At 46.5% G+C, this 22,664-nt stretch overlaps 1 protein-coding gene across 8 annotated transcripts in view; it reads left to right on the forward strand.

Moving 5' to 3' along the window:
• Positions 1–22,664, forward strand: part of HERC1 (HECT and RLD domain containing E3 ubiquitin protein ligase family member 1) — a 1,817,725-nt gene that overhangs the window by 881,188 nt on the left and 913,873 nt on the right. For all 8 annotated transcript variants that reach the window (XM_085643727.1, XM_085643730.1, XM_085643731.1 and 5 more), the window contains one exon: positions 20,737–20,974. In XM_085643727.1, coding sequence (XP_085499853.1) covers positions 20,737–20,974 — 238 coding nt within the window. The remainder of the gene's footprint in view (positions 1–20,736; positions 20,975–22,664) is intronic.

Below are 22,664 nucleotides of genomic sequence, written 5' to 3' on the forward strand. Positions count from 1 at the left end.
CCTGTTGGTTACATGTCACCTCACCTGTGATCTGTCAATCAGTAGCTTCTGGCCAAGGTCGCAGGGCTTACCTGACCACATATTTCTGACTCAGTGTTGATGGAGTGGTCATATCAGGAGATTTAGAAAACAGTGATTCAATTTCGTTTTTATACATACATGTAGCATTGCGTACATCTACATCAACAGTAACATTCACCCCTGTAGTTGAATTTTCAACTACATCATTTACCCCATACTTCATGATAATCACATTGTTAGCAGCTTGTCGTGTTTCAGTTTGAACTATTACTACTTCCCTAGTTACTTGCATTATACCAATTTTGAGGACTGCTTTTTTTTACAGCAGGAAACCCCTACTTGCAGGAATCAAAAAAAGAACAGTACAGAAATGAGAATTCAGGACGCACCTCCACCTCGCGTATTCAGCAGAGCTTATAATCAATTGCAGGTCTGCTCGCCTTCCTTGTTGCACTGACACAAATCCCTCATAGCGGGGTCCTTTCCTTAGGGTGCAGTCTGGTTTGAATCACCAATGTCTCCTGGCTGGCTAGCCAAAATGTTGCTTGAATGTGAATTTACCTTGAAAAAGCAAAGACAAGAGGCGTTTGGCAAAACAGGAACAGTTGGTTAAAATAAACACTGTGGCTGGAAGTACAGCATACTGAAACGGGTCTTAGGACTGACTTTAAAGTACAATCGTTTAGAGCTTCTTTTTATACATTTCTGGAAACATCATAAAAGAATTCATAGATCTTGTTTAGGAAGAGGAATGCAGGCCTGTTCATGAAGTCATAAATGACTCCAACCTGATGACAGATGCTGGTGGATCTCGACCTTGCGTGGACACTGTGGACACAATGAGGCCCAGTGGGTAAGGTGTCCAGATGTCCGTCATGGGGAGAGCGTGATCACTGCGTGTGCTGTGTCCTGATTGGGTGAGTGTTCCCAGCTTCATGTGGCATCTGACTTTATGGTGTTTTAGGAACGCGTGCCCCCTCAGCCATTAGCATTTTATTGGGGCCAATCTCCCCAGACCATTGTGGTGTTCCTCCCTATCTGTGAGACTAATCTGGGTTTTTCCTGTTTGCGCGTTTGTCCTTCTGGTTACGTACCACCCCACCTGTGATCTGTCAATAAGTAGCCTAAGGTCTAAGTCGCAGGACCTTCCTGACACCAGGAACACAGATTCGTCTACTGGGAACTGAAGGAAGAACAAAGACTAGCCAAAGTTGTGAAAACAGAGACCCTGCACTAAGATTGGCGCCAAACCCTCCCTGGCTGCTTACACCGCAGCAATCGCAAAGACCGACTCATCTAGAAGCTGTACAGCCTCCCAGAAACCTTTGAGAACTGTTCAACAGCCAAGAAGCATCTCCCTTGGGGTAGTGGAGCCATTCTCATGCAGCTGCAATCACTGAGTACATCGACTTGGTACTTCGTCTTGCTGGCTATCTGGCCCACCAAGGGAACAACTCGCCAGGAAGAGGTTGTAATGAGCCCATGAGGTCAGCCCTGTCACTCTCACCAAGTCCTGAGCTGCTGACCCCTCCCGGAGCCTCTCAGCACCAATACCCTGGGTACTGGAGCTCTTGCAACTACAAAGGCTTGTTGCGTGTCCAGTCCGGCCACCACGGACACCAACCTTCCGTTGAGAGACTTCGAGATCTATGAGATCTTCATCGAAAGTAGTTCTGCTGTCCTGTTGTCTCTCCCTCTCCAGATCGTCAAAGCCGAATGAGAGCCTCTAACTATAGCGACCCGCCGTACAAATCACCTCTGTATCCCGAACCCCCCAGCCCGAGTTCACATAAACCGGCTGTTTCCCTGTGCTTCAAAGGCCCTTAGGAGCTGAGCCCCACTTTGTATTCTACCTGATTTGTCCCCACTTGCAGCTTTTCTTTTGCATGTACTTCTCCCACCATAGACTTTAACGTGTAGCTCTCAGGGCTACCAACACAGCCACCACCTCTGCACCCGGACACAGCAGGGCAGGTAAAATCAAGTTACTAGGTGTTTCTAGGACCTTGGCCCCTATGCACCTTAAGTCCTAGAAGGCACCCTCCAAAAACGTTTGCAAAGATATCTCTGCAGTGTAAGTTTCTCCCATAGGAAAACATTACCACGTTCAAGGCTCATACCTCAAAACCGTTATTCAACTGTATTTTTCTATTTCTACAAAAATCTAGAACTCCGAAAGTACTGGCCTATTTCCGATGATCTTAGTGTTTAAAATGACATAAAAATGTGTTATTTTTCTAAATTGGTCTCAAATTTCTTCTTGAATGTGTGTCTCATTTATTAAATCTCTTTGCACATTAAATACTTAGCCCTCTGATAAAGCTTAAGCTGCTCAACCACACTACCACAAATAGAGCACTTTGAACTATTAATTTGAGCCTAGTAAACCATTAAGGGTCATCTGTACTTTGTGCATGGTTTGCCCTTACATTGGCACTACCACATAAACAACTACAAGTATTCTATCTAGAGTTTTGTGAACGATCTCTAAATGATCCCATTCATATTGTCTTCTAGCTTGAGATGCCAATAATGTCCCACATTTTGAAACCCTGCAAGCCGGACATTGGTATCCGAGAATGAGCTTCCTATTCTGAACCTTGCCATGAGTTCTGTGTACATCAGGCATACTCGGCTTATAAACTTGGGGTCGAATTTAATCTTTTCCTTCAAGATTTGCCGTTCCAATTCTAAAATATGTGTTTAGTGTGAAAGGCTTCTTCTTGATGCAGTTGTTTGTTTCTGCCTGCCCTGGAGTGGCCATGAAGGCCTCCCAGATTGTTTTGTGAGACCCAAGTCTCCACCTAGCCGAGAGTCCATTGGTCCTAATCTCAGACGGCAAATCACTGGCGAGTGATCGGGCAGCCCCCTAGCAAGTATAGCCACATCCGCTATTCAGTGCGCCTCAATGCGGACATAAGGAAATAGTCAAATCAAATCAAATCAGGTGTTTGTTAAGCGCGACTACTCACCCGTAAGGGTCTCAAGGCGGTGTGGGGGGGGGGGGGGGGTTCGCAGGTTCCAGTCCATCAAGGAGGGGGTCTGTCGAAGAGTCCAGATGGAAGAAGTCCTGTGGGTCCCAGACTAATACTTGTAACCTTCCTCTGTAGGATGTAGGGCTCTACACATCTGAAAGCCCCAGTGCAGTTACAAATTTAGCTAACAGATTTAGGCCCTCAATCCTCTCGGATTGTCCCTTAACTTATGAACTGATCCTTGTACTGCTGCATTAAAGTCACCGCTAGCCACTCAAGGTCTCATGGAGAACGGGGCTATCAGTAACCATATACTGTTGAGTAAGTCCAACGACAGCGGTGGAGGGGTAGGCTTCCCATTTAAGAGTCCTGTATCTGCCACATACCGCCACCGATTATCATGCCAGACCTGTGTTGCTTTAAAGGGTATGTGACTGCCGACCAGTATGGCAACTCCTCTTGTGAACCATGCATGAAATACGTTGGAGAACCCCTGTTAGGCAAGGAAGGGGCATCTAAAGCCTATCAAGTGTGTTTTTTGAAAAAGAGACAACTGCCCCCAGGTGCCTGTTGGCTTTAAGCAATGTCCCTCTCTTAACTCTGGTAACACATTGACGTTCCAAGTGAGGACTTTCATGTGGCCACATTGTGCGATCTGCGTATGCTTGGTCAAATGAGGGAGAATCTAGGTCTGTCAGTTGATCAGAATGAAGTGAAGCATGTGTTGGGACCATGAGTTAACAGTGTTAGTGTTTACTTGGCTTATGTCTACTGTCTGTGAAGAAATACCCCCTTAAGTCCCCCACCCTATAGTTTGAAAACAAGACGTATCTTTTGAGGAATACACTAAGGACATTTACTGACAGTGCAAACTCACTCACCGTGCCAAATTGCACCAGAGTTTTCATACTTTCCTGCAAAATAAACTTGTAACCCAAAAATGTGTATATCCGATTATTGCAAAATGGTAACCACCCCTATCAACGGAACATAGAAGACACAGCCATATGGAGCTAGAGGGTTATGGGCCAAGTTTCTTCAGTAGTGTTGTCTTCGGGTGCAGCGTAGTGTTACAGAATAGCCACATGTGACTCATCAAAGTGGTGGCTTCATCTGATAGAGACTACTTGCCACAGATTCCTTCACGTAGAATTATCCCCAGGCGTGAGACTGCATCCGGAAAACTTTCTTGCCCAGCATCACTGCGCGCCAGGGGACGGCATCACGCGGGACCCTGCCCAGGCATCGTCCGCGTACGTGACGTCAGCGAGGTCACATAAGTCCCACCCCGTCGCACCTACGTCAGTCTTTTCCTTTTCCGCGTGCAATACGGATCCGGTTTGTGCTCTGGGCCTGTTTAGGGCTTTCCCTTACGCTATTGCTGCGTGTGTGGGAACAGTGTGCGAATGCCTTCGGGCTTTAAAACTTGCTCGTCGTGTGGCCGCCTCATGTCGGCGATGGATCCTCACCCCATCTGTATGTGGTGTTTGGGGGAGCACCACGACTCCACTGATTGTGAGGCGGGCCAGCAGATTTTGCGCATGGGTGATCCAGCTACCCATTTCCCCGCAGATCATCTTCTGGAGGTTCTCCGTCAGGGCTCTGGTGGTAGGGAACTGTTGCTTCCCTTCGAGGGTTCACTCCACTCTTCTCTTTTGGGGACTTGGGGCCATCCCGCCACGGGCGACCTGGTGCCCCAGCACCTTCGGCACTGCGTGATCCGGTGTGCATTTCCCTTCACCCTTCGACTTGAGGCACCCTTTTGCAGTCTACCTTTCCTGCTTTGCCGCTGCTGTTGTCTGCCCCGTCACAGGAGTCCTGCTGGCTGGACTCCTGGGGGCGCAATATGTTTGCCTCAACCAGTGCGGCTCTGCGGGCCCTTAACACACTGTGTGTTTTGGCTAGAGCCACTTCTTGCTTGTGGGACTCGGCGGAGTCCCTTATGTCTGCTGCTTCTCAAGAGGGTGCCTGTGTAGATTTGAGACACCATGTCTTGGATGGTCGGGAGCTGGCGGCGTTTATCTTTCGCTCCGCTCTGGACATCTCGGAGGTGCTGGGTCGTGCCATGGTTTCTTCGGTTGCCCTTCGGCGCCATGCCTGGCTCCGGGACAGTGTGTTCCCGGAGAATGTTCGAGAACGGCTGGTGGACCTTCCCTTCGATGGTGCTCTTTTGTTCCATGCCCCTGCAGACTCAGCCATCCAGAGGTTCTTGGCGGGGCTTCGTCCTCCTCCTCCTCCCCCTCAATGACCTGCGTGTTGATCTGGTTCCTGGAGCTGTTCTTCCGTTGGGGCGGGTCACCCCGGTTGTCTGTTCTGTGTGCTTCATGGCCACTCGAGCCCTCCTTGCTGAGGCTGTGGTTCTGTTGGCTGCTGGCCAGCCCCTTTTTGACTGTGTTTTTCCCTTGGGTTTTTTGCACCATGCTGGGCCTGAGATTGGGCCTTCTGCGTTTCCCCCGTGGCTACTAGATAGGCCTCCTGCAGGGTTTTTTGCCACAGGTCTTTTTGTTGTCCTCTGCTGCAGACGTTTCTTCCTAAGAGGTTCCAATGTCTTGGGATATGACGTGCCCTAAGTGGGGCAGGGTTGGCTGTTGTATAGCCCTGGTATGTGCTGGGGAGTTGTGGTCGCCTGCGGGCTTCTGCTCTTTGTGGCGTTATGGTTTGTTGTGGATGCAACCTTCTTCTTCGCCTTTTTGCTTGAGCGTTTCGTTCTGTGGTGTCCCTGGCATCTGGCGGAGCTTGCCAGTGCCACCCTCTTGTTCTTTCTGCACCGTTGTGCCTTCTTTGGGCTTTAGTGGAACTGTCATCATGCCTTTTCCACTGCTTCCAGTGGGGCTTGCACTCGGTTCTACCTCTTCTCCCTGTGGGGGGATGGTCCCTACTTCTGGACCCTCTTGTTGGCGCGGTTTGTCCCTGCGGGACATTGGACGATTCTTCCTGGGTCACCTTGAGTTCCCCTTTTCGGCTTCCGCCTGCTTCTTGCTGCTGGCGCCATCCTGTCTGGGATTGCCTTTGCTCTGCCTCTTCTCCTTGGAGTCTCTAGGTTACTCTTCTCTTTCGGTGCTCCTTTCTTTGCCTTGGCCTTGGGCGGAGGTTTTGTTGCCTCACATGGGCGTGGGGTGTTTGGCCTCTTGCGCCTTGCCTTGTTTCCTCTGCTGAGTGAGGTCAGGCTATCTTCTTCTCTTCTTTTCCCTTTGCCTGGGGGACGGGGCTCCTCGTCCTGTTTTCGGCCTCGGCCTCCGTGCAGCCCTCTGTTGTGCCCCGGTGGGTGGGGTCCTCTCGCAGACCCTCCTTCCCCTTGGGTATGGCTAGGGTATCTATTCTATAACAAAAGATGGTTCAAAGCCGGAGGGTCCCAGGGAAAATTTTTAAGACCACTCAGGATTCATTCCCCAATCACAATGTACACAACAATAGAAAATCCTGGGGTCTAAAACAGTGTTAAGGAGAGTGTGGAAAAGACCACTACAAGCAGTTTAGAACAATGAAAGAGTATATATGTATAGATGGAGACAAAACCAAAGACTACGCCCAAACGAACTAACAGTGGGCATTTCCCTTTAAAGGACGAAATCCCTCACTCACCAAGAGGTGACATGCTTCACCATTTGGGATACTCCTCCCAGAGGAAAAACCTAGTTCCTCTGGGGGTTACAACCCCCTCTCTGAGTGGGAGGAGCTCAGGAATATTTTAGATTGAAGTGGACAATATAAATCCACAAAAGAAGAGCTATTACTCACTTATTTGATTTTTTTGCGCTGCGCCCTCACTCACGCTAATAGCTAAATAACTAAAAGCTACTAGGGCGCTGGTTAGGAGCTGGGCTGAGCCTGAGTTCACGTTCCAGTGCACAGGGCCCTCCTGGTCCACCATTATAAATAACTGAACAGGTCTTGTGTTAGGAATAGTGCTTGTCACCGGTGACCAGTCTGTTCATGCATAGGCTGCTACACCGCAAGGGTCCGGTGGGTTTAACCCATCCAGGGAGAAGTGGCCTTCCCCAATGACCCTCCACTGTGATCTTGAACACTGCTCACTGTCCCTACTTGGTACAGCCGCTTCACCGTAGATCCCCCCGTAGGTCTGGCAGAATACTTGTACGGAGAGGGGCCCACCAAAACCGAAGTCCCAAAGGTGGTGGCGACAGCCTGGCCCACACCTGCAATCGGCTCTCTGTGATAGTGCAGTCATGTCTGGGGGTCCAGACTGCCAAGTACAGGCAAGATACAGCTAAGTCTCGGCCCACCGAAAGACAGTCAATGGCCCTTTCCGAGTTAGTCACAGTTGGATGTCCCAGTCAGCGAGTCCCCTTGCTGCTCATCCACTGCTCTTCCAAAGACCCGATGGGGGAACCACACATTCGCAAATAGGCCCTGTGCAGTGTGGGCTAATCGGCATGACCAATGGGAGTTCTCTTCCAGGAGTATTGCTGACAGTGTTTCAAATAGCTGGCTGTGTCTAGAGAAATCACAGATTTCTGCGTGGCGTGTGATGGAACTCAAAGAAGAGCAGCCACCGTGTTCAGCATCTTGGCCGAGCCCTGGGTCTAGTCCTTTTCTTACAATATTCAAATGGATACATAAAAAGATAGTGCTGGGAACATATTCTGTTAACTCCAGACATCTAAACAATTTTTAAAGAAACTTCAAAAGTGTAATCCTTCAGCCCTTTAGAGAGGATGGTCTGTACTCACTTTTATTTTCCAGCCTGGATTATCAATCAATCAATAGCTTGTAAAGTGCAGCTACTCACCCGTGGGAGTCTCAACGTGCTGGGGGGTGGGTGCTGCTGGTCCCTCTAGGAGTAGGATCATTCGAAAAGCCAGGTCTTGAGGTCCTTATTGAACTGGGTCGGCGACGTGGAAGGCCTGCGGTGGAGTGACAGGGTGTTCCAGGTCTTGGCAGCGAGGAGAGGAGAGGAGAATGAACTTCCACCGGTTCTGGTCTTGTGGATCCTGTGGACAGAGGCTAGGGCGGGTTGGGCTGAGCAGAGTTGTCTGGTGGGTACGTGGAATGTGAGGAGGTGGTTTAGGTATACTGGTCCTTCATCGTGGAGAGCTTTGTAGGCGTGTGCCAGGAGCTTGAAGGTGATTCTCTTATTGACTGGGAGCCAGTGGAGTTGTCAGAGGTGTTGCGTGATTTGGCTGCTGGGGGGATGTCAAGGACCAGTCTGGCTGCGGGATTTTGGGCGTTTTGTAGTTTTTGGAGTTGTTTTGGGAAATGCCGGCATATAATCCCGTATAATGCTGTGGTTGCGAGCATGCTCTGTTAGGGCGGGGGGCGGGGGGGAGGGCAGAGCAGTTGGCCACCAGGAGTCTTCCCAGGCAGAGGAGGCAGGTCCCAGGAAGAGTACTTCTGTCGTGTACGAGTTGAGCTTGAGGCAGCTGTCTTTCATCCAGGTGACAACGGCCTTCATTCCGCTGTGAACATTGGTTCTGGCGGTTCGTTGGTGAGGGAGAGGACCAACTGTGTGTCGTCGGCATAGGAGACTATGGTGAGTCCCTAGCTTCTAACGATGGCTATGAGGGGAGCCATGTAGACATTGAAGAGGGTGTGGCTCAAGGATGAGCCGAGTCACCCCACAGCTGATCTCTGTAGGTTCTGAGAGGAACGCGGGTAGTCGGACTCTGAGTCCAGCCAGTGAGGAGGAGTGGATCTAGTCCAGTGCCCTGTCGTGGATGCCGGTGTTGTGGAGTCTCATGATTAGGATGCAGTTTGGGTTTCCGGGGTTTTGTTGTTTTTCCATCTCTTCTCAAGGCATCTGTAGGAGCGTCTGGACATGTGGAGGGTGGAATTGAACAAGCTGGCTTTCTTGGAGTGTTGCTTGTCTGGTCTGTTCTTGAAGGGTGCCAGAGTGGCGGCGCAGTTGAAGATCCATCGGTAGAGGTTGCTTGCTGGGGTGTTGGCGTGCGTTGACGGAGAGGTTGTGCTGAGGGAGTCAACGAGAAGTTCTTTGGTGGCCATTGGCCAGTTGCAATGGGGCGGGGGGCAGTTGTGTACTGTGGGAGTGGTGAAGGTGAAGTGCATGCAGTAGTGGTCGGTCCAGAGGAGTTTGTTGGTGTGGCTGTAGGTGCTGGTGGAGAAGACTGGGTCATGCATGTGTCTTGCTGTGCGGTCGGTGCTATGACCAGCTGCTTGAGTCCACTGTTGGCGAGGTTCTCCAATAGGGAGGAGGTGTTCTGATCGCTGGTGTTGTCCATGTGGAAGTTGAGGTCTCCAAGTAGGGTGTAGTCAGAGGATTCTAGAGCCTGGGGTGCAATGAGGTCTATGATGTGGTCGGGGTCCAGGGGGCCTATTGATAAGGGTGCCAGGGAGGGTGGTGGTGTGTTTGATTTGGAGCTGGAGGTAGAGGTATTCCATGGTCATCATAGGGTCATTAAAGTACATGGTTAGTCGGAGGGTGTTCTTGTGGATGATCGCGATGCCACCTCCTGGACGGTTAGGCGGTCCTTGCGGGTGATTTCATAGCCGTCTGGGATGGAGATGGTGCTGTCCGGAGCAGGGGTTAGTCCAGGTTTCCCTGAGGAACACGATGTTGGGGAAGGTGGCATTGAGGAGGTCACAGATTCATGTGGCTTGTTTGTGGAGTGATTGCACGTTAAGGAGGATGCAGTTGAGCTGGTTTGGTGTCTGGGTGGCTAGAGGAGCTGGCGTGTTGTCTTGCTTCGCCTTTCAGATAATACAGAATCTCCCATACGGTGGCTCAATACTCGGCGAGACAGGAGACATTTACACAAAACAAACAACACCTTTAGAAAAGGGTTTTATTTTACAAAAATGCAAAGACTCTCTTTTTGGAATAAGACTTGGGGTTTTATTTTACACAATCCTCTCTAACAAAAGGCTTTCCCAGATGCAAAATGCACAAAATTCAAATACACATAGAGATATATATGTTTATATGCAAGCAACAATAACACACTTGGTAAATGCAATGTTTAAATGCATTTAGAATACCATGAATAAACAAGCAGCAAATAATATGAGATAAGACTCAAGCAAATATAATATGAGACGTCCTGCAAGAGATCAGAAAATTATATACACATCAAATGATTACTTTGGATGTGCACCTCACTCAGTCACACATCACAAAGAAAACACCTCAAATGATCAAAGCCACTGGCCACACATCACAATGGCAATAATCAAAGCTCAAACACCTCAAATGATCAGAGCCACTGGCCACATATCTCAATGGCAATAATCAAAGCTCAAACACCTCAAATGACCACAGCCAGTGGAACCACACATCTCAATGACACTAGTCAGAAACAAATCACCTCACCCAATTGTTCACTCAACATCCTTGCCAATTCTCGCTGGGGGCCCGTTCACAGCTGGCTTGGACTCTTGACTGGGACTCAAGTTCCATTTGTCTTTCAGCAGTACATCTACTCTGTAAGTGAGCACCAAACTCAACTGTCAACAAATACCAGCTTTATAGTCTCAAAACTCTAACTAGAAGATTCTGGAAAACTTTCCCCCGTGCCAGAGGAATCTTACCAGGACTGGCCAGCTTCCAAGCGAGCATTCCATGGCAGGAAGGAATTCCCACGTTCCTTCTACAATCTTAAACCAAACAACTTGCAAACGTGGCTGTGCGCGCAGATAAAGCTCAAGCCAGGCAGAGTCAGAATTTAGGATGGCATGAGTCCATGCCAAAGCCAATAGTAAGAACTTCATAATACTTCCAATGTACAACACAATGCACATTTATGCACCACTGCTTATAGCATCACTTCATCTCTCAATGTACAACACTGTGCACATTTGTGCACCACTGCTCACAAAACTGCACTTTGAGACCAAAAAGTACATTCCACACCTCACTCTCTCTGATGCTTTTGAATGCATATCCCACACGTTCTGTTCTTGGCAAGGTTGTTCTATCCGTGACAGCTCCCACTGAAAGACTAAAAGATTACAAGAAATAAACCTTTAACAGAAGCAAGGCATATGCAGGACGTTGTACATTCAGGCTATGATAAAATAACACACCAAAGTCAATTAAAATAATGGTAGTCAAAGGTCATCACAGGGAGTCAGACCTCAGGAGTGCCTCTAGCACTACACTTGTTGTTGTGGGTGAATGAGCCGTTCCGGCAGGTGAAGTGTCCCTGGGTCTTCTTCGGTGATTCTAGATAGGTGGCTGTGTGGCATTCTGGGTTGAGGGCGAAGATGGTCTGCCGTCGTAGCGGTGGAAGGTCCAAAACCAGAGTCCCTGGCTCTGAGCATGGCCCAGGTGCAGACGGGCACAGGTGGGCTTGCCGGCAGCTTTTAAGTAGTGCTGCAGGAGGCTGGACAGCTGGGAGGGGGGAAAATGCGGGAAGGGACACAGGAGAAGGATAGGGCCGCAGGGGATCGCCGTGGCAGGGGCGATGAAGGGAAAAACATAGTCAGGAAATGGAAAAGAGGAAAGCCAGAGGCAGAAAAAAGAAAAAGAAGAGACAAAAGCAACAAGAGAGACTGAAAAGGCAGAAGGAGGGACAGAAAAAGCAATTAGAGAGACCGAAGGGAAGCCCTAGTAGCAGAGCAGTGACGCTCTGCCACTAGACCACCAGGGATGAGGCGCAGGCAGGAGTCTGCGGGTGGAGCAGGACCTCAAACACCTGACTTATGGGTCAGCTGCATATGACGGGGACAGAAACAGCTACAAGATGGTGCTGCGCTGCGAAGGAGCAAGTCCGCCTCAGGATAGTTCAGGACTGAGCAGTGTGCAATCAGTTTTGGGTTGATAGCCGAACCAGTTGTAACTAACCCCGTAAGACAAAAGATCATCTTGTACTTTTCAAACTATAGGATTAGCTAAGCACACTACAACATGGTTGAGAGCTTCTCTAGTTTGATAACACTGCCACAGAGCACAAATCATCACTTATTCCTCATAATAAAATTTATTTTCTAGGGTATGATCCTCCAACTGAACATGTTGAGGATTTTCTCTTGTATTGTAACCATCTTTTCCTACTAGCAAAAGTTTCAGATCTTTCCACAATAGCATTACGCTTATATTTTGTCTTCAGACCACCACACAAATCAAACAGAAAGATGGAGATGCAGCAAAGCAAGGTATTATAGTGGAGCTTTAATATTACTTAATAAGGATAAAGGCCAGCCATGAAGTCACTTCACTGGATCTCAGTGCTTATTAGGCAGTCATTCTACAGCATAAACCTAATTTCCCTTTATAAACCAGCCCCTCCTTACACTCATGCTCTAAAACTTTGCACCTCATGTCCTATTCAGAACTGTTCAGTTTAAAAAGGAAAATGTAGATCGCACAATGCTCGGAACCCACACTCTGGAATATACTTAGTGGGATTAGAGATGCCAGCTAAGCAAATAATAGTTCAGGAGGGCTTGAAAATATACCTGACATTATTGTTTGACTGCTAGGGTATCAACAAGGTAGTTCCTTTTCACTCCCACTTCACCTACCATCTTTCACATGATAGTGAAGAACACCCAAGAGTTTCACAGAAGGATGCTGAAGAAACCGTGAAGTTGCACTTTACATACCTCCTATGGTAATGACTAAAATAAATATATTCGAGGCATATGAGCTGTAGATTAAATGCTACGCATTGATCGCCATCTAGTGTTTGGTCCGGATGTTTGCGCTTTGTTTTTCTTCAAAGAAGTCTTTCCAGTCACAGTGGTAGGTGACTCCTCCTTTCGGTGATAGTGCGCATGAGCAACGACTCCATTGTATGATAGGTTTTTTTTCCGCCATCAGGTTCGGACGTCTATCGTTGCCCTCTGGTTCGACACCGTTCCCTCGATATGCAAGATACTCACCCTCAATGGTATTGTTTTCTATCGCGTCTCCCTTTCTATCGTGTGTCGTAATCACTTAAAATAATCTTTCGAACGGGTCGACCTGCAGTCGATGGAACGAACTCCCTTCAAATTCTGTCCTCGGTGCCATGCGAAATACCCGCGCCTTGACTCACACGAAGTGTGTAATCTCTGTTTGTCCCTCGAACACAGAGAATAAAACTGCGACGCGTGCCAGGCTTTCCGTTCCAAGAAAAAACTTTGCGACCGTCGCAACATGCAGAGCCAGCACACAAGCTCCATTCCGGACATCTTCGAGTTGGGCGAAGAGACCGGCGAGGCCATTGAAACTGAGGAGGAGCATGAGCCGGTCGCCATCTCAGAGCTCGACTTCGACCAAGAGGTGGACATCCCACATGGTCAACGTACGTGAGTACACCCCCCCCTCCCCCTCAAGCCAAGAGACAATTTCAATTAAAAAGAAGGCTCCGCTCCAACCTGTGCCCTCGGGTCCTGGTTGGCACCGAGATCACGCTTCTGATGCCCCACCCTCTGGCTCGGCACCGAAGCCTACCAAAAAGCCTTCCGGCTCCGAAAAGACTCCCTCCAAGCCCATTTCGGAGCCCAAACCTTCGAGGTCAAAACATAAGTCGGATCTGAAGACATAAACATTTTCGACTCTGGCACTGAAAATGTTGGCGCCGAAACAGACAGAAGTGCAGAAAACAACTACAAAGCCCAGTTTCCATGCCGCGATTGACAAACCGGATCTGAAACAAAAGCTTTTGTATGTCCATCCACTGACTGGTCATATCACCACTAAAGTGACTCTAAAAAAGGACGGATACAGAAGAAGAATACCACATCCCTTTAAAGAAGAGATCTGTTGGAACTAACCCTTCCCCTCCTCTTTTTCCTCCACCTATTTTTTCTTCATTACCACCTTCCCCTCAGATTCAATGAATTTCACCTGAACATTCACCACCACATACACCTGACAACCAAGATGATGGGGATGATAATCAGGATAGGGATGATGATCAGCCATTACAAGACCCATGGGAAGATTATAACAACAATTCACCGATTTGTACCCTACCAAACCCTCTCTTCCCGATGATAGTGTAGGCTACATCAAGTTACTGGCTAGAGCTGCCTACTACCAGGGGGTGCAGCTACATAAGGAGTCATTAGAAGATTTCCTCTTTGAAACCCTCTGTACAACACAGACGTTATCACATACACTACCCATGCTTAAAGGGATGGCCAGGCATGTAGATGACATTTTTAATGACCCTGTCAGAGCTCGTATTGTTAACCCTACAGTGGGCAAAAAGTACAAGCCAGCACCATCGGACCCAGTATATGTAAGGGGACAATTGGCACTAGACTCCCTGGTTGTGTCCAATGCAAGAAAAAGAGCCAACTCCCAGACAACAGGAGAGGCTCCACCTCCGTATAAGGAATCAAAACTTATCGACGCTTCCAGCAAAAGGGTAGCTTCTCAAGCAGCCAATTTCTGGCACGTCTCCAACTCTCAAGCACTGTTAGCGCAATACGACCATGTGCACTGGGAAGAAATGGAACAACTGATCCAATATTTACCCCCAGAACACAAATCAAAAGCACAGGAACTGGTTCATGAAGGGCAACTTATTACTAACAATCAAATAAGATGCTCTTTAGATGCTGCAGACACTGCTTCTAGAGCTTAAAACACAAGTGTCCGTATATCTCCTTTGGGAAGAGGAGTTGTCCTAACAGCTAGGGCGCTTGACCTCGGACCTGGGGAACTGGGTTTGAGTCTCGGTAATGACCCTGAACATCCTGTGATTCTGGGCAAATCACTTAATCTCCCTGTACCTAACAAAAAATGAAAGTGTCCTCATGCAACGTAACTGGTGCTATGTAAAGCGCTCTGATACCTGATTGGATTCAGGTCAAGTTCGCCCTATATAAAACTCTGGAAATAAATAAATAAAAAATATCTGGTTTTAAACCTGAGGTTCAAACCTCCATTTTAAATACCCCATTCGATAAGGAACATTTATGTGGCCCAGTGGTAGATTCTTCACTTGAGAAAATGAAGATAGATGCTGAGGTGTCCAAATCTATGGAAGCCCTTCAGTCCACACAGGGTCATGCTTCCTTTCAACGCTCCTTTTACCGAGGAGGTTAAAAAAATACCTCATCAGAAGCCACCTCCACCTATAAGGGCAATACCCAACCCTCTCCATCTAGGGGTTATTTCAGGGGAGGTTACAGGGGTAACAGCGGTAAGGGCAGGAGCCGGGGTTAAAACACACGCAACTCCCCCGCCAACACAAAGCAGTGACTTGCCTTCACTTCCCCCTGACCACTCAACACCTGTCGGGGGAAGACTGTCATATTTTCTACCAATCTGGCAATCAATAACAGCAGACAATTGGGTACTCCAAATTATCCATTCTGGTTACTGCCTGGAATTTATCAACACACCTACAAATATTCCACCAAATCCCCACAAACTATCACCAGACCACCTATACCGCCTCAAACAAGAGGTTCAGTCTCTACTTCTAAAAGGGGCTATAGAGCCTGTGCCGCCCCAACATCACGGGTCGGGCGTATTCTCCTTTTATTTCCTGATTCCCCAAAAAGGCGGTTCTCTCAAACCAATTTTAGATCTCAGAGAACTCAACCGGTACATTCAGTCAGACCATTTCCACATGGTAACACTTCAACAGGTACTTGCTCTGCTACAGAAAGGCGACTGTCTATCTACTCTAGATCTAAATGATGCCTACTTTCATATACCAGTTCACCCTGTTCCTCGCAAATTCCTCAGGTTGTGGTAGCGGGTCAGCACTATCAGTTCAGGGTACTCCCATTTGGTGTCACCACAGCCCCCAGAGTCTTCACAAAGTGTCTGCCCATAGTAGCTGCTAACCTAAGGAGACAGAGCATCCACGTCTTCTAGTACTTAGACGACTGGCTCATCAAAGCCAACACGTACCAACAATGTCTGCAGCACACTTTCAGGACAATTTGGTTTCTGCATCAACTAAGGTTCACAATCAATGTATCAAAGTCACATCTCCAACCAACCAATACAAAGGGCCACCAAGAGCCCCAATAGATACTCAAAAAACTCTCGCTTTCCCAGCTTAGCCAGAATTCGAATTATTCAGGCTTTAGTTCTCCGCTTTTAACCCAGCCATTGGATTCCAGCTCAAACTTACATGCAGCTACTGGGAATGATGTCATCCTGCATCATGATCATTCCCCATGCCAGACTGCACATGCGTCCACTTCATGAATGCTTAGCCAGTCAGTGGAACCAGTCACAAGGTCTATTGATCGATCTAGTGTTGGTAAGCGGCCGTACTCATCGCTCTCTGCAGGGGTGGAACACACAAAATGTATCAAAAGGAAGGCCGTTCATAGACCCGGTTCCACAGATAGTACTGACAGCGGACGCATCCCTTATTGACTGGGGTGCTCATCTACAACAGCACACAGTGCAAGGCTTGTGGAGCCAACAACAAAAGTTGCTCCACATCAGCCAACCAGAGCTGCTTGCAATATTTCTAGCGCTCAAGGCGTTTCAAACTCACCTACAGGGCAAGGCTGCCCTAATTCACACAGACAACATGATAGCCATGTATTACATCCAAAAACGGGGGGGACACACTCTCTCCAATTGTCCCACTTAGCCCAAGACATCTGGAGGTGGGCCATTCACCACAAACTTTATCTCCTAGCGGAACACCTCACAGGAGTCAACATCCAGATTGCAAATCTCCTCAGCGGACAGAGACAGTAAATACACGAATGGGAACTCCACCCTCAGGTCCTCCTTCCATACTTTCAATGTTGGTGAGTCCCTCACATAGACCTGTTCGCCACATACCAAAACGCAAAATGCCCAAACGTCGCGTCCAGGTATCCACAACCATTGTCCAAAGGCAATGCACTATCCATGAATTGGTCAGGGATATTTGCCTACGGTTTTCCGCCTCTCCCACTCATTCCATTAGTGGTTTGGAAACTCAACCAAGCGTCCCTGACACTAATCCTAGTTGCTCCCACCTGGGCACATCAACCTTGGTTCACAACCCTATTTGAACTCTCAGTAGTTCCTCATCAAAAACTATGTCTTACACCCAATCTTCTCACACAGAGCCATGAAGACATAAGACATTCAGACCCCAGTCAACTCAATCTGGCGATCTGGCTCCTGAAGTCTTAGAGTTTGGCTGTCTTAATCTACCACCAGACTGAATGAATATTATCAAAGAGGCTAGGCGTCCTACCACAAGAGCCTGCTATGCAGCAAAGTGGAAGCGGTTTGTGATATACTGTAATAACAACCACATCAACCTGCTTGATGCTTCTGTACAAAACATTATATGTTATTAGTTACATCTGAAATGTTCCAATTTAGTGTACACTTCCATATGCTTACATCTCGCTGCAATGGGTGCATACCTCCAGAATAGACCAAATCTAGATCTTTTTAGAGTGCCTGTTATCAAAGCCTTTATAGAGGGACTCAAAAGAGTCATTTCCCTGAGACGTCTACCTGCTGCAGTATGGAATCTCAACATTGTTCTCACCGGACTAATGGGTCCACTCTTTGAGCCATTGCACAAATGTGAACTGCAATTTCTCACATGGAAAGTTGCTTTCGTCGTTGCTATCACATCACTCAGAACAGTGGGTGAGCTTCAGGCATTAACTATAGAAGAACCCTATTTACAAATGCACCAAAATAAAGTGGTTCTTCGGACTAACCCTAAATTTCTTCCTAAAGTCTTTTCTGCTTTTCATATCAATCAATCTGTTGAGTTACCTATGTTCTTCCCTCAACCAGAATCAGTGGCAGAACGTGCACTATACACATTAGATGTGAAGAGAGCATTGCTTTATTACATCGAAAGGACAAAACCTTTCCGTAACACAAACCAACTTTTTGTCGCTTTTTCTTCACCACACAAAGGCAATCCCATATCAAAATTAGGTATTGCAAGGTGGATAGTCAAATGCATTTAAATATGCTATGCAAAAGCTACACAAATGTTAACAGTTCCCCCTAGAGCACACTCTACACGCAAACTGGGGGCTTCTATGGCATTCTTAGGAAATATACTCTTAGGAAATATACTCTTAGATGACATATGCAAAGCTGCAACATGGTCTACACCTCACACATTCACAAAACACTATTGTGTAGATGCGTTAGCAAGACAACAAGCTAGGGTGGGCCAGGCAGTTTTACGTACACTATTTCAGACCACTGCAACAGATACAGGTTAGCCACTGCTTTGGGAGATAACTGCTATATAGTCTATGCATTGCATTTGATCTACAGCTATATGCCTCGAACGGAAAATGCTACTTACCCAGTACGCATCTGTTCTTGGCATATAGAGCTGTAGAATCATATCTGCCCACCCACCTCCCCGGGTACTTATACCTGTTGCAGTAACATCTTACTTAGATACATGCATTCATGGACATCTCCTTTTACTACTCCTACTAACTCCATTATCACCCTCTGCGTGAAAACAATCTAACAATGGAGTCAATGCCCATGCACACTATCACCAAAAGGAGGAATCACCTACCTTGTGACTGTAAAGACTTCTTCGAAGAAAAAACAAAGTGCAAACATCCGGACCCAACACTAGATGGTGATCCATGCATAGCATTGATTCTACAGCTCTATATGCCAAGAACAGATGCATACTGGGTAAGTAGCATTTTCCTTTTAGGACTGGATACATCCATAGTTATTTCTTAGATATCACCCAATGGATTACTGGTGAAGAGATGTGACATTTCCAAATCGGCAGAAACCCCCCAACCAGAGATCGGCAGCAAAAGTTCAAAATTTACAGAAGAACGAATATTAAACATGCAAGATGTCCATGCACTTTTGGGCAGAGTTAGTGAGGACCACAATAATGATCAGCAACTCTCCCTTTTTTCCTCAACAGTGCTTCTAGCTAATAGTCGCCACGTCTGAATGCAACCATCTTCTAAATACGTCCATGTCTTTCTCCTCCAGTTATCAGTATTAGCCCTACTCATCTATCTAACTAATGCATAGTAAAAAGATTGCAGCAGCATGGTAGTTTTCACCGTTGAGAAATCGGGATACTAATCCTGCCCCCTCCAGCTTTCTTCCAGCCACCTCTCACCCCATTGAGTTTCTGCATACAGTCATTCTCTGCAGACAGTCACTCATTTGATGTGCGAGATATCTTGGAAACTTTAGTGCAAAAAAAAAATCACTATTGGATCTGTTGTACCTATAGGTCACTTTTACAATTTCAATATTTCTCCTACAAGTCATGAAACAATTTGGTCTCACACCCAATGTAACAAATGAACTCCTGTTTCTTGACTTATTTCAAGTTGGGAAGTGGTTCTCTTAATCAATGTCTTGATGGACTTCTTGGCCCTCAGTCTTCCCACCATATGGACCTCTGCAGCATAAATAGGAATGTCAGTAGATTCTTGGACTTTTCACAGGCATGTCTTCTCTCTCGTTGAGAGATATTCCAAATTCACACTTTTCATTTATTTCGCAGAGATATTTATCCATATTTGTGAGGGCCTTTTCTGCATCATTCTTTTAAGTAACATAAAAGTAGATATTTTCTTCATTACTATGCTCTTTACCTATTCTGTTGTATCTCCCTGGAGACTACTATGAAGGCCTGTATAAAGGTGCTACCTGTCCAGTCCTGAAGGTTAAAACCTGTTTATGTCATAAATTACCAGAATGGAAATGTGGACAAATAATTAAATACAACTGTGAAACAACAGCAGAGTTTAATTAAAGACAAACGCTAACGGAGTAAAACTGTGTAGCCAAATACACTTTTCCTTCTTGCACAGTGCCAGGAATAGGGGAAGAGGAGAACTCCTGTGCCATGCTGCAGGAGCTGGCGTCTGTAGGAGAAGACCCTAAAATACTTTTCCAGTCTATTCCATCTTCCTGAGGTGACTGAGCGAAGTGAGTAGGCAACATAGTCAGAGGTAAGCTAGCACAGTGGGTTAGGAATGCACATGTGGATGTGAAACCCACAGCCCCCTCTCACCGTTGCTGTGATTCGAAAGACTACCAGCACTAGGGAGACTCTATTGGCATTTGAAAGGGTGGAGACCAGCCTTAGATCACTGCACTGGGGAACTGTATGGTACTCTCTCTAGAAGCGTAAAGCAGTCAGGGAGCTCTGTTTTGAATCCGGATAGTAGAATTAGTCAGCGAAATGGAGAGATAGAAGAGTCGCCAACTATCTCAATGGCATGCTGTCTGGATCCCATTCTAGCTGAGATGCACAGGGATCAGTTGACTCACTATTCTGTTGCAGACTAATTGGTTAAACGAACGAGGAGGGTGACCGAGATGCATGTGAATACAAAAATGTTTCCTTGAAATTAATGGATATTTGCATGGCAGAGCCTTCCCTTTAGCTATGTGGGAATTGAGGCGAATGTTGTCCGACTGAGCACACTGCAAAGCATCTAACATACTCTTTGAGCCTTGCTAGATACAGTTTTTGTCAATGCACCGCTGGCTGATCAAGCTGAGGAGGTGCCCACTAGTTTCTGGGCAGCAAGATGCGCATGCGCCAAAGCTTATAGTCAATGCTTGAGAGACTATAGTGGTGGAGCTCTTTCACTCTGCCCCCCTTAATAATGAACACCCACAAAGAAAGATACACATGTGAGTTTTAGAGAGACTGGATCTCTCTGGGAGACCAATGAAGTGAGGAAGATATACATAATCCAAGAAACACCGATGAACTAGATATAGCATCAAGAAAGAAGACCATATACCACTACTCGGTCACCTCCTGTTGCGGCATGCAGAATTGTACTCCAAGTGTAGATCTTTGTAAAGTAAATGTATCTGTGCAGCACGTATTCTTTGCGTAAGTTATGACAGTCCTGTGTTTGTTCTTCTCAGGTGCTAGAGGTGAAGCTGATGCTCAGAATATCACAGTGCTTGCCATGTGGATGATTGAACATCCTGGGAACGAGGATGAGGAGGAGCCACAATCAGACAGAACTTCAGATTCATTGCAGGGAGCTGTTCTAGGAAGCAATGGAAAATCAAGTGATCCAAGTGATCCAAATTATTTGCCGTCTCCGGCTGAAATTCCTTCTGCTGATGCTGCTGAAGCAGAAGATGGCTTCTGTGAAAGGTACCTGTACTAATATGCATTGTATTTTCTAGAAGGGAATATTCATGACATACATCAGTCTCCCCTCATTACATTATTTTCTTTGTTGATAACTAGATTTCAAAGTCCCCTAGAACTATATCCCTATTAAAGCGTCTTCATTGGCTTCTCATATCAGTTACAGTTTTATTTATAGGCATGTGAATAGTCCACCACAATGTTGATTGCAAAGCAGTAAGCTATTTGTCCATTAGAGCAGGTGCTCCTATAAATAACTAGTAAACAAGATAGAAAATTCGAAGTAGCAGCATTGGCAGCTGGTTATTGGGGCAATTGGGTAAGAGGTCTTCCAGTACAGTCCTGCAATCTTCATTTCCCTCAGGACAAATTGGATAAAAGATATGGATAGTGGAGAGAAAGCAGCCATGAAGGCTTCCTTCAAAATCAGAGCAACTATCTCAGCAGCACGGTCACATGAAAGGGAGCTATGACATATGATACTACAGAGAACATTTATTCAGAGACTGGGTCTGTGGTGATGTATGCTCAACTAGCCTTGAGTCAGTTGCTTAAAACCTTTGGAGTGCTGGCAGACAATTGTTTCAGACAGCACCTGAATTGTATAAATATGCAATGTCAGTGTTGATTGAAATATACAGGTTTCATATCAGCGGTTCAGTAAATATAAGGTTTGGTTTTAGTGGAATATACCGCTTGGAAGATGTGTTTTATGAGGACTTGCAAGCAGTCAAAGCAAATACTAAAATGATAACTGCAATATGCATACTATTCTGCCCCTTCCCCAAGAAGGACAGTTGCCTTTTTGGTTTTGAAAATCTTTATTGATATTGATTAAAAGTGGGGACACAATCCTTAACAATAATGAACACTCCTCAGCAATCCACATCATTATCAAGTTGGATGGTGCCCACTTCCTCACTTTGATCACATCAATTCGTTCATTTTCACATACTTATCAGAATTTTAGACTGGTAACTGGTTATTTCTTCATGAGCAAAGCATTTATAGTGGAAAGTCATCTGAGGAAAAATTGAGTACTTGAATCTGTCCAACATATCAAAGGTAGGATTAACTATTTTTGCCTCACCTCTGCTTTCCAGACATCATTCACCACTGGCTCTCATTTGACTCCTATACCCTCTGTGTATATTTACAGAAACGTTACAAAATCATGGCCTTGTACAATCCAAAACCAGATGTAATATGCCCACTGGCATATTCAGAGAAGCCATTATCAGAGTTCTGATGTCCGAGAACAACAACTGTGCTTGCATGTAGAAGGAAAATGCCACCCTGCCAGTTTATATTTCTTGTCTAACGCCACACTCACATGTTGCCCATTGATTGCCACCAGTCTTACCCACTGGTACTAATTCTCTCAAGCAAGCAAGCTGCAGAAGAATATAACACTGCATGCTCAACTATACACCCTTTTTCGTTTCTTACCCAGCTACTCATCATGCATCATCATAAATGCTGTACAAGCAATGCACATTATTATTTGTCTAATCATATTCTTGTTTTCTAAATTGAAATTTACATGTACTAGATGTCACAGATGCTGTGGGTGTTGCATAGACCATTCCCATTATTGGTTTAGTTTTGTGTGGCAGCATGCAGCCACAGCGGTTTCCAAATTCATAAGACATTGACTAACGCAGTTATGCAAAATTTGATTTTTTAGACAATT

The sequence above is a fragment of the Triturus cristatus genome, chromosome 3_1 (assembly GCF_964204655.1).
Source record: "Triturus cristatus chromosome 3_1, aTriCri1.1, whole genome shotgun sequence".
Lineage (NCBI taxonomy): Eukaryota > Metazoa > Chordata > Amphibia > Caudata > Salamandridae > Triturus > Triturus cristatus.